General features: G+C 38.6%; 1 protein-coding gene across 1 annotated transcript; it reads right to left on the reverse strand.

Moving 5' to 3' along the window:
• Positions 1 to 579: 579 nt before the first annotated feature.
• Positions 580 to 6,618, reverse strand: ndufs7 (NADH:ubiquinone oxidoreductase core subunit S7). Its single transcript, XM_073477065.1, has 8 exons — positions 6,557 to 6,618; positions 5,814 to 5,850; positions 4,998 to 5,069; positions 4,794 to 4,914; positions 3,323 to 3,502; positions 2,967 to 3,013; positions 2,512 to 2,600; positions 580 to 1,097 (listed from the first exon to the last, which is right to left on the reverse strand). Exons 1-8 carry the CDS (start codon positions 6,570 to 6,572, stop codon positions 1,000 to 1,002), a joined length of 660 nt encoding a protein of 219 aa, XP_073333166.1. The 5' UTR covers positions 6,573 to 6,618; the 3' UTR covers positions 580 to 999.
• Positions 6,619 to 12,418: the final 5,800 nt, after the last annotated feature.

A 12,418-nucleotide genomic window follows, 5' to 3' on the forward strand; every position in this document is an offset into this window, starting at 1 on the left:
CTCCTCATTCATCTGTTTCAATGTGTAGATACAGTTTTAAAAGATCAATCTTTACCCAGTATATATATGACTGTCAGCATGACAATGTCTCACTTTAACCTTTCTGGTACTGCACAGTCATCACAGCACGAGAGCAGTTATTCAGAGCAAATTAAGTGTAAGAAGGAATTTTATGTTCTCACTCAAGAACCCTTCAACAGCACAGAGGACTGTAAAAATAATTCTGTTGATTCACACTTAAGATGCATAAAAGCAACTCTGCTTTCTCTCTCTGCATACATAATTATAGCAGCTGACATACATCTCAAGCTGAACACACAAAATACTGATTTTGTTCAGAGATTCGTTATCAGAAATTCAACCCTGGTATATCACTATGTGGGTCTGCATAATGTTTAAGCAGAACATGATGTATTATTGAATAACAGTTAACTAACACACAGTAAAAATTCATTTTGCTTCTAACCACCAGAGTGTGGACACAGTGAAGGTCAGACTCAGTGATCACAGGAGCCACCTAGTGGTTTAAACGTGGCTTCAGTGTCCACAGTGGAAAGAAAGACAAAACAGATGTTCAGATAATGTATAATCATGTGAGCCAGGTTTATTTAAAATTTTACATAACATAATAACGGATGACACTCTGATCTAATGGTCATAACAGCTTGAGAGTTTGGTATTGTAAAGGAGAAACAATGCATGTGGCTATTTGAATAAAGATGAATTATAACGCTTAAATCTGACAGAAGCTCAAACCTTGTGCGTAACAAGCTTACATGTTTTTCCTGTTACAGAAACAGGCTCAGATGTTACTATTGAGCTAAAGGAGCAGACAAACTGACCACTGCTATGTTTGGTTTAAAATAAGCAGCAGTGCACTGAGTATAAATTACAACAATGAGTTTATTGAGTTCCTGCAGCTCTACATGGAGGAGGAGCAGCGCTCCAAATGAAACCAGAAATACATTTACATACCAGATACACACACATATAACACATTCACTTCCGATACCAGATTGTCATCTTCTTCTCACGCTTGATTTTCCTCTGTAGCTGTAAAGTGCCGTAGAGGAGAGCCTCTGCAGTCGGGGGACAACCTGAGGACAGGAACGACTCTTTTATGTTTGGTGAAGACTTGAATTCACAGAGACATGGTGGGAAAAAAAGCTCAGCCTGACTTGGCTGCTACTGTCACACACTGATCCTATCAGTCTGTAAAACACAGCTGAATGATGACTAATTTACTAAGTACTATATGCAGCATGAAGGTTGCAGGCAGTAAGACAACCATACAATGCTTTCATCATGTTATTCCACTATTTCCCACAATAAAACTATAAACACTATTATAACCAGTATTTGGTAATAATCCAAGTATTCAGTAATATATCTACTACTGGTTCATTACAGCTGCTGTAACAACAATAATAATAATTTCAACTGAGAAATTTAGATGTGGTTTCTATCAGGCTCCAAAATGACAATAGGCTATTATTTGCACATGGAAGAGGATGAAAAATGTCTCCATTGCAATTACTACATCTACGTATAGACCACATTTTGCCTACAGTGCAATATGACTTTAGAGAAATACCTTCACACTTATCAATATTGTCTATTTTTAAGCCTGAAACTGAACAAATGATCAAAATGACTATAAAAATGTGTGTTTTTTTGATACGATGTTGTAACCACATTTCAGCTGATTGAAAAAAAAAAGTGAAAACAGCCAGTTTTCAACTAGAAACCCATGTTGAAATCCTGGTTAGTGCCTACTGGTTAATAATATAATAAGTCGTACTGATAGATAGACCACCACTGTTAATTTAATCCTAAGAGATGGCTTCATTCAGCACATGGCCAAAAGTATGAGGACATCCGTGCATTACACCCATTTGATTGTTGACCATCTTGTTTTAAAACCATGGCTTTTAATCTGCTGCTGTAACAGCCTCCCCTGTGCTGTGAAGGCTTTCCCACAAGATTTTAGAAACTGTCTGCAAGGATTTGCTCTTATTCAGCCACAAGAGCATCATTGAGGTTGGCAACTCATGTAGGGCGATGAGGCCTGATTTGCAGTCAGAATTTTATTTTTTCGTAAAGGTGTTTGATGGGGTTTAGGTCACGGCTCTGTGCAGACCACTTAAGTTCTTCCTCACCAAATTGGGAAACCATTTCTTCATGGACCAGGGCTTTGTGCACAGGAGCATTGAAACAGAAAACAATCAAACTTGCTACAAAGTTGGGAGCACACTTAAAATATCCGTTGTTACAGTAGATCTCGAGTCACCCCTGTCCAGGTGGCACTAGATCAGCTCTTCATCCAAAGGGTCAGGTATACTGTAGGATTTCTCTTATTGGAAATAAACTACTAGGACCTAGTATCCAAAAGATGTCCACATACTTTTTGCCATAACATGCATGTACACAATTCCTTAAATTGAATGTACAGTACTTTCCATTTCCATTTATAAGGATTGTACGGTTCCAATATTGTGCAGCAAAGTTTACCTGGAACATAAATGTCCACTGGTACGATTCGGTCACAACCTCTAACAACGGCGTAGGAGTAGTGGTAGTAGCCTCCTCCGTTAGCACAGCTGGAAGAGGAAAATTACAAGTTGACTTATTGAGACATTTAATGAGAAGGTTACACTCTTAAACCTAAACCCACACAGAGTTAGACAACTATAAAAGTGCAAAAAACATTCCACTTGCAGCGCAGGATGACTACAATTTAAGACACAATGACTCAAGCAGTACTGACTGAAACTCTTAAATACAACAATGTGAGGTGTTACACTTCATGTAAATGCTTGTGGCTAGCAAAATGAGGCTTGTGGCCATAGACAGGGAAGGAGAACTTTAGACAAAAGCAGGAATAAACAAAATCACAGCAAAAATGAATATTAAGAAACACAGAAAACATTAATATCAGATCAGTTGTGGTAATATAATTAACTCACCTTCCCATGGAAATGACGTATCTGGGCTCAGGCATCTGGTCGTACACCTGTTGGGAAGAAGTCACACTTATATAATGTCTGACTAAGAGTTAATCTGTCTTTTCAGCTGGAGGAAGGCTTTGTGCCAGTCTCCGAATCCACTGACAGGCTGGTCATAATCCAGCCAGCGTTTAAACAGCTATACTGTTCTCAGCGCTCACATCCCGCAGACAGAGAAGTCTGACAGAGAGAGAGAAGTTGCAACTGACAATGTCTATGAGCAGGGCAGAAAAACTGTTTTTTCTACATTACACTGAATCAAACTAAAGACATGATGCAAGATGCTACCGTTACATCTCACCCTTTCCCTCCCTCACCTTCCGCAGAGCTGGAGCCATCTTATTGGTCAGCGTTCCTGCCACGATCATGACATCAGCCTGTCGGGGACTGGCTCTGAACACCACTCCGAAGCGGTCCATGTCGTAACGAGGCGCCGCCATGTGCATCATCTCCACCGCGCAGCATGCCAGGCCGAAGGTCATGGGCCACAGAGAGCTCTGAGGAGGAAGCGGAGAAGAGATAAATCAATAAAAAACACAACCAGAGCAAAAACATTAACACAGACACAAAGCTTTCTTCTAGGGCTGGGTAAAAATTCGATTCAAATCTTCATTTGACTGATCTGATATCAGTTCATAAAATCCAGAGATCCATCTTTTATATATGCCTTTTCCTGTGGATGCCTGTCAGGGTCAGAAATTGGGTAGATTTTCTGCTTAACAAATAAACCATTTAGTATATTAAGGCATTAGTTTTCTTCGAATCTCCTTCATATCCAAGTAAAATTGGTATTGTAACTGACACATTTCTAACTCAATCGATTCCAAATGGAAATCTAATTAATTTTGCACCTTGTCATTTGGACTTGGATTGATTAAGAAAATCAGTGGTGATACCAGACCAGCAACATATGAAGACTTGAGATGCACCAATATATCCGCTTTAAAAGCAATGTCAGTACATGTTGACATTAATCTCTCTGCTATTTGGCTGATTCTGTAATGAATTATTTTGTTTAATTAGTTCCCATATGGAATGGAACAAATACACCTGAAAATGCCACAGCCCAGCAAAAAGAAGTCAAGCTCTTTTATTGAAACTGAGGTCACAGTTTGTGGGGTTTTTAAGTAAGTGCCACATAACTATCAGTCCTACCAGTCAGTGTTTGTGAGTTTGGCTTGTTGTCAAACTGTCTGAGGTTTTCATTTTTGCTACATGACATGTGCTGTGTTTGCATCTACAGTCACAGAAATTCATGCAACAGCTCTCTATCTGACTGTCAGACCTCTAGTACAACTGGTACATACTGTTCAGTGGTATGTGCCAGCTCAACTCAATGACTCACAAGGTAAGCTGCCTTTGTAATTATCGCCTTAATTGCTTGTGTGAGTGTCAAACGGTGCCAGCGTGCAATTCATTTATGAAATCATTTTTCTATAATTGCAAAACAGAGGCAGCTGAGCAGTTAAAAGGTTTGGATACTTGACAAGCTCAGAAAGATGAACCTTCACATGACTAAGAGATGGAACAAGTGAAACTACACCATCTACACAAGACAAAACCACCAAACTTGCAATATTTTAGACCAACAACAGGTACTCATTACATGTTTCATCACACATCTCTAGATAGAGGACTCCAATACCAAGAGGACTTTTATTTCCATGTGTGAACCTGAGATTAGTCTTATTCTCAGTTGAACAAATGAGGGAGTAACACTGCAGAATTTAATTAATCCACACCACATTAGTGCGTATTAACACAGCCAGCATCTTCTCATCTACTCACCCTGCGTGCCCAGTTAACCAAGTCGTCCAGTTTAGTGATAACATACTCCCCCTTGCTGCTGGCTACAGCTGCTGGTTTGGCTGCTGCCACTGCCGTGCTCTTCTCTCTGACAGGAATCACACTAGAACAGAAGGATGGAGGGGATCGTGACCATGCGCACAGTGTTTACCGAGTGTCTGTTCTGAGTATTTTTGGCAAACTCACGTCGTGGAGGCATTCTCGCTTTTTGCACTGCTGTGCAGACTCTTCTGTTGAACTGCAAACACTGAAATAGGCCTGTTACATGGAGACACAACAGTAAACGCAAAAAAGGTTGGCAATAAATAAATGAATTGAATGAATTAAAAGGACATGAATAAAGTGGATGTATGACTATTTGATAAATTATGCACATGTTGAAACAGTCAATTCCACAAGAGGGAAATAGTGAAATACTACAGTGTGAAATTGAATCTCCACATTGTATGCGATGGACAGATGGGAAGATTTTTTGTGGGATACGATGAGTTTGTCTGAGCTTCCTAAACTTGGTGACGCTTTAAAGGATTAACTCGACTGTGCCTCTGAACAGCATACAGGCTGAGGGCTCCCGCTGCCAAAAGCAAGCCGCACAGCCTGTCAAGCTCAGCAAATATTTCAGCACTTGCTTTTGAGTGAGGACCCTTTCTTTTCTTTGCTGAAGAAGATAAACTGAAATCAAAAATTTATCAAACTTAACAATATAAAAACTGGGTAGGTTGGAAGCCAGTTGTTAGAAAAAAAGAGGCTATATGTACTTACCAGTGTAAATGACCTACTGTGATGTGGTAAAGAAATCTATATTTTTAGTGGATATTCCACCCTGCATTTACTGCCTAGTGAAGTTGAATTCAATTAGTTGGACCTTTACAATAGCCCATTAACAAATGCGCTACTCCACATCTCTGAGGGGTATTATACTTGGACAGCTGTTGGATCAGCTGGACCAGGCTGGAGTAAATTACGTTTCGAAACAATGAACAGCATTATAAAGGTTCTTACCTTGTTGAAAATGAGCCAAAATAGGCCAGGCGAGGCGCTGCAAAAGACAACCCATTTTATTATACTGACATACAGTGTAAGTACTTCACATATTTTAAACGTTGTATTGTCTCATCACTGAGCAAGAGGTGATCATACTGAATGCTATGTGATACCCCGTTTAGCTTAGTATTGTGCAGTTGTAAAATGTTATTTTTTTTACTAAATTAAGTTTTGCTTGGTGTCATTAATGCATGCCGAAATGGTGAGTAACCCCTGGCGATTTCTAAAAGCTCTTAGATGACTATACACGGAACAACTTTCGCAAATGCAGAGGAGAACCCCAAATCTGCAGTTTTCAAGGGGAGTTTTGTTTGACTGCATCATTAATAGCGGGCGACACGCACTGGGGCCAACGACATGTTTGCTATGATCTCTAGTCGAGATTAATAAAACACAAGAGTGACACACTCGTCGGTTAGTTAAAAGGTGGCATGTGTTTACGTGTATTAGCTAATGCTTGCCTGCGCTTTGCTCATGTAAGCGCTACCGTTAGCTAACCTGGTTAGCCTCCGTGCTAACGCAGACAGAGCAAGGTCAGTGTGCGCAGTCAGTAAAAGTTACAAATCCGACTACCGACACAGTAAAACCACATGGCGGTGCACTTTTACGTGCTTAATTTTGTAGATATTCTGACTCACACAAGTCTGAAAACACTGTGCTGTTTGTTAAAAGCGAATCATTTTAGTCAAAACATCACTTACCAACCAACGCCGCCATCTTTGAGATTCTGGTTACGTCAGACTGCTTCCTGTGCCTGTGTGAGCTCGTGCTGCAGAGGGAGCTGCTGTAACGTTGAATAACCGGAATAACCCAAACAGAGAAGAAGAAGGTCAAAACAATGTTTCTTTACTCATCATAAAGAATGTTTTAGGTTAAAAGGCAGTATGAGGTTTTATAAAGTAAATGTCAAATAGCCACATGAGGAGTTGAGGACAGTGACCAGACCAGAGCAGATGACCAGGCTGCCACTAAGCTTATTCAATGACAAGGCAGTCCAAAAACACCATGACAACATTGTTAAGAGAAAGTTAAACTCAGGTCATGAGTTCAAATGCCCTCAATCAACTAATCTCAGATCAATCTGACCGGTTAGGATACCACAAAATTACAAATATTTCATTTTTCATTTGTCATATTTACTGTAAGATTTTTTGTTCTTTTTTTTTTTTGTAGGTCTTATTTCCAAACATGAAGAACTAAATGTGTTTCAGTACAGTTCTTTATTTTTGTGTTGGATTACAGTTAGACTTAATAGACGTGTTAAAATTGCAGAATGTAAATTCCCAGACAGATTCCAGAGGACAGGTCCTCGGCGTCAGAAAGGTATCTACAGTCCTGCATGTTTGGTTTCTTGGTTTGCAGAAAGGAGCCTCCTTCATATGAGAGGTGGTGGGGCTGTAGTCAAGATTTTAGAAATACTGATGTTTGCAGTGCAGTGGGACCAAGACCCACTTAGACATTTGACCCAAAAATAAAAAATAAGCCAAAATAAGATCTATATAATGTCCAAATCAAACATTTTGACTACTTTGGGGTATTTAGCTGTTAAAATAAAGGTTACTTTCTCTAAATGTTATCTCATACATGAAGATTTAAATGCTGCTTCAAAAATTTCTCAACAAGTCCATAAAATACTAAATGCAAGTTGCATATACCTGTAGAAGATGAACATTTTCTCAGGTTGTTAAAACTGTACGGCCCACTGACACTGATAACTGGTATATAATATTTATCATACAATGTAATGGCAAACAGATGCACCAAATAGATGGATAGATACTCTTCTGGTTATATGGCTCCCTCCAGTGGAGTGACTTTCATGGTCCACATTTTATTTTTCACATTTTTTATTTTTCAAGCAGATGTTTAAAAGTTCTCTATGATGACAACAAAAAAGATTAAACTAAACAAGACTGCCAGGTGCTACAATTTTATGGAGGTTATGTTTATATAGTGTCTGCAGAGGTGTGCAGGAAGCTACTGAAGTATTGGCAGCCGGATATCAGGATTTATTATTTTTAAAAAATGAAACATGTTTGCAGGATGTAACAAAAAAACAAAAAACAAAACATAAAATGACTCCATTTAGCTTGTCCAGCGTCATCCAAGTCAACAGACGCCCTGGGATCCCAAATCTATTTGAAAAGATGTCATTTACAGCCCCTTTTTAAGCAGAAATCTTCACTGTATCTGCTAAGCTAAAACCAATTGCTTGCACCCTGTCTGTGGGAGCGAGAGCTTGAGCCTGTCGAGGGTGTAAATAACATCTTCTTCAAATCAATTTGGGATCCCCGGGCTGACGAGTTGAACAAAGCCATTTAATTTTTTTATTTTGGTTGCTTTTCTCACATTTTAGTCCCCATCTACTTCAGTTGTTGAGGAGAATGCTGGAACACTGTTTTGCTGTGAGGCTTCAGAAATGTTTTGTAGACTACATACATTCACATGACTTTCCATCAGCATGAGCGTGAGTAGATAATAACAGAATTTTCATTGATGAACTTATCCTTTAAGATGGCACTAGAGTGGTTCATGTGCTGTGCTGCCCTCCAGTGACCAAAAGCAGGAACACCGAGAGAAACATAAACCCTGCTGAACACTCCACACCTCTCCTGTTTTCAGTTTATTTATTGTTGTGCACTGCACTTGATCATTATGTACATCCTGTAACGGTCAACATAACTGAAAAGGAGCACATGAACAGAACTTTTACACAATTTAGTAATACTTGAACAGCAGACAGGCAAACACATAACGTACAGTAGTCTGTATCCAAATCGGACCACTTCCATACATACCACGACTTCAAACAACACACATCCATTGACTACGATATAGAGGTTAGCTTTTTAACATAGCCGTAAGATTGCGGATAGAGAACTCGGTCAGCGAGGGAGCTAATGGAGGTTATTTCACATGTAAGTCCTCAGTGTAAATAGAGAAGCAGGTACTACACACCTCCTGTGTCTGTAAGTCACCAAAGAAAGCCTTTAGATCAGACGTTTTCAGGCCCAGTGTCTTATTCAGGGATGTGATCCAGCTGAAGAAACGGACATACTCTTTTTATCCACTCATCAGTATTCAGTTCTTAATGTAGATAAACAAACTGGTGATCCTGGGCGATAATGAAGTCCAGCAAAGGGGGGAAACATGATGGTTAACATGGATTAAATGCAAAAAAATCATCCAATTCTTCATCTAAATCTCCAAATTAGAGAGATAAAGACTGAAATCAGTAAAGAAATAAAGAACAATCACATGAAGGCAACAATTCTGCTGAATTTGCATGTGTTAAAACTGATTATTAACACATTTTTGAAGTGATAACAGCTGTCAAACATCAGGATAAAACAGCTCAAGAAGGTTTTTCACTAGAGATCTGTCAGTAACACAAAGCTGGAAGTTGAGGATGTTGTGAGATCGAATCAGTGTCCTTCCCTCAGTTTCCGCTTTCTAACAGGTAAATACATACATTTTGTTGTTGCATATGTTTGTCATTGGCCCACGGACCTAATCCTAGGACTATTCAATACTTTTCCACACAAGAAGATAATGTCAGAAGTCAATTTCCATCATACGGAGGATCACATCAGTCAGCTTATAAGTGAAATTACATGGAGAACAGCACCTGCAACACTCACAGCTGATGCTTTAAGACTGTGGGTTGTACCTCACTGTTGATATGTCAGTATTATTCATCCAGAGAGAAAGCTGCATGATAATTATAAATAAAAGTGTCAGTGGTGTGACAGAGATGTCAAACAAACTTAAATAAATTACATGAAGTGATACAAAAAACTTTCAATGGGTGCAAATCAGTGTTGCAATGACAGTAGAGATACAGTATGTAGGATATGAGTGAAATTAGAGATATGAAGCAGTGAGATACAGTAAAGCACATTAATTCAATCATCAGTCTTACAGTTTACATATCATCTTATGAGATACAGTTCTGCAAAGAGAAAAATCAAAGGTGCAGCATTGCAGTGTTAAACCCTCAAAGACCTGAACAATTTCTGGGGTGCCTGACTGTTTTTTCTAACAGCCAGCATCAAGTGCCGAACATCATTCGATTCAGGAGAACCTTAAGTTTTTGTCTTACTCATTTAACGTCCCAATTTTACATCTGCTTTGTCTGAGAAGGGATGGCTTTACTGGAATTTTTAAAAAACACCATTAAAAATGGGATGTTTTCTTCACTGTGAGCTCAGACAGAACGTCAGGAAGTTCAGTTTTTTGAAAAAAAAAAATGTGTAGATGGTCGTTACAAAAGTATCTTGAAACTTGTGTAATTCTATATTTTGAATTTACAGATCATGTAGATGTTCAAAGAGAGTAAATAGAAAGGTTTAAAATTAAAACAGAGGACACTGAAGCAGAAGTGACTTTTTTCAGAGCAATATATTATTCATTAAACATAAACAACAAAAGTAGCTCGGCTGCTGGTGGGTGTTCTTGACGAGTCAATGCTCAGAACGTGATGCGTATTCAGGTTCACTATGGTGCCCTGGAATGCCAAAACAAGAAGTGTGTCACCACGCAAAAGCTGAGAATCTCTCATTTCAGAGCAATAGCTACTTTTAGTCGTCGATGGCTGTCTCGGTCTTTGAGGGTTAAACACATTCGTGCAATTTCAGTCAGATGGAAACAAAAATTGTAAATGTTAATGGCCTGAGACACTGAAAATGTCCTTTACATACATTAGCTGATGATATGTGCAGTTGCTTTCAACCAAAATGCAGCAGGTCTATCACACAAAGCAACAAAATGAAGATGAACAAAACAAACTAATAATAAATAAATAACAATGGCATTCCTTCAAAGCTGCACCAGGTAAAGTTTGTGCTTTCAGCGCTACCTTACAAAAACACACATATGAGTGAGTACGCATGAGGCTTTGATGTGCTTCATGTTCGAAACTGTAAACGTGCTAATCCTGAAATACAGCGTACAATCCCCAGTTCCCCAGAAACACACACGGCTTGATTACATCACACACACCGGTCAAAGATCTTTTTGTTAATCTGTCGCATGAATATTAAGTCAGGAATTTAAACTGCAGCAGCCTTCTGACCTGTGTTTTTTTAATTTTTTATTTAAGTTTAATTTTCATTTATCTTTAGCGACTAAATTCGAAAGTTAATGATGATGAAACCAACCTGTAATCAGAGTTACAGTCAGAAACAGTAACAGCACTTTGCTTCCCATCTCTTTGCACTTTCATAACACTTCTAAATAACACAATAACAGGGACAGACTGATTATCAGCCTGGCCCATTATCAGGGCTGATATTCTGCATTTTTTTGCTAATTAGTAACGTTGTTTTTGGTGTCCGATTGCTGATAATTGCTCTGTGGTCTCAGTCAGTAGCTATGTTTACATGGACAATATGTCTTCAATCCGATTGAAGATTTTGGGTCAACTGTTTACGTAGGATTGGATCAACAGGTCTGGTGTTTACATGCAGCAACCGATTTAATAGGAACAGCTGTATGACATGCTCAAGAGATATGTTATGTCATGCATTCCTTTTCCTCATTCGATATTTGACCTCTTTCGGCACATGTCTTTATCAGCTTCCTGTCCTGAAGGTGAATATCTATTGTCTAGATGTATTTAGAGTTCTTAAGTATTATCTTAAGTTTGTATTAAAAACAAACTCGCTGCAGTCCAATTCACCTTAGAAGCCACCATCTCTGTAAGTGGAGAAACGTATGTCACTACGCATTTACGTCAAGATGATGGTCATGAGCAGAAAGAACGCAGCCAGAGAATATTCTGCTTATATCATTTACATGGGACAGTTTTCATTTTGATCAGTTTATGAAAAAGCTATGTAATGTACAATGTAATTTTGGGGAAGAAATTTTAATCAGAAGACAAAGATCTTTATTGGCTGATTTTTCTGTGCCTGTTTAGGCTTTTAAACCGATTATAATCAGAATACATGGCTACTGTCTCACCCACAGCACTATCTGATTGGTTACATGTCACAAGTAATAGCCAATCAACACTGAATAATCTGAATCTGTAAAGTAACTAATACCTAAAGTTATCAAAACAATGTAGTGGTATGGAAGTACAAAGTAGCAGAAAATGGAAATATTCAAGTAAAGTACCTCAAATTTATAGTTAGTTACATTCAATTTTGACACAAAGAGTTTTTTCTCTTCTTTACTAATAATCTTTATCAGTCGATCTCTAATTAGTTCTTTCTTTTGTGCTTGATTTTGACTGAGAACAGGTCTGGTTTTAGTTCACTTCCACTCCAATCAGTGAAAAACATTTAATAAATTAATGCTGCTGTTGTTTCGTGTATTTCTCACATGTTATTGCATTAAAATATGTATGACAGAACTGATCACGGACCCAATTTTCACTCAAAGTACAAATCAAAATCTATCTCCCTAAAAGAACGTGGATTGATTGCTGTTAAATGGTTTTTGTGCCTTACAGACTATCTGGCGCTCTGAATCCCGTCTTTCCAGCAGTCTGTGAAAAGCTTCTTCAGTTTTCTCCCTGATGTGTTTTTCTCTTATCATCGTCTTCTCTCTCTGTTTGA

This window comes from Pagrus major, chromosome 11 (genome assembly GCF_040436345.1).
Source record: "Pagrus major chromosome 11, Pma_NU_1.0".
NCBI classification, from domain to species: domain Eukaryota; kingdom Metazoa; phylum Chordata; class Actinopteri; order Spariformes; family Sparidae; genus Pagrus; species Pagrus major.

What these genes read in the sequence shown, in the direction of transcription:
- ndufs7 (XM_073477065.1), bottom strand. An exon ending in TTTGGCTCATTTTCAACAAG is followed by an intron (nt 5,070 to 5,813) that starts GTAAGAACCTTT and finishes TCCATGTAACAG; the next exon opens with GCCTATTTCAGTGTTTGCAG. An exon ending in TGGCTCCAGCTCTGCGGAAG is followed by an intron (nt 3,014 to 3,322) that starts GTGAGGGAGGGA and finishes TCTTCCCAACAG; the next exon opens with GTGTACGACCAGATGCCTGA.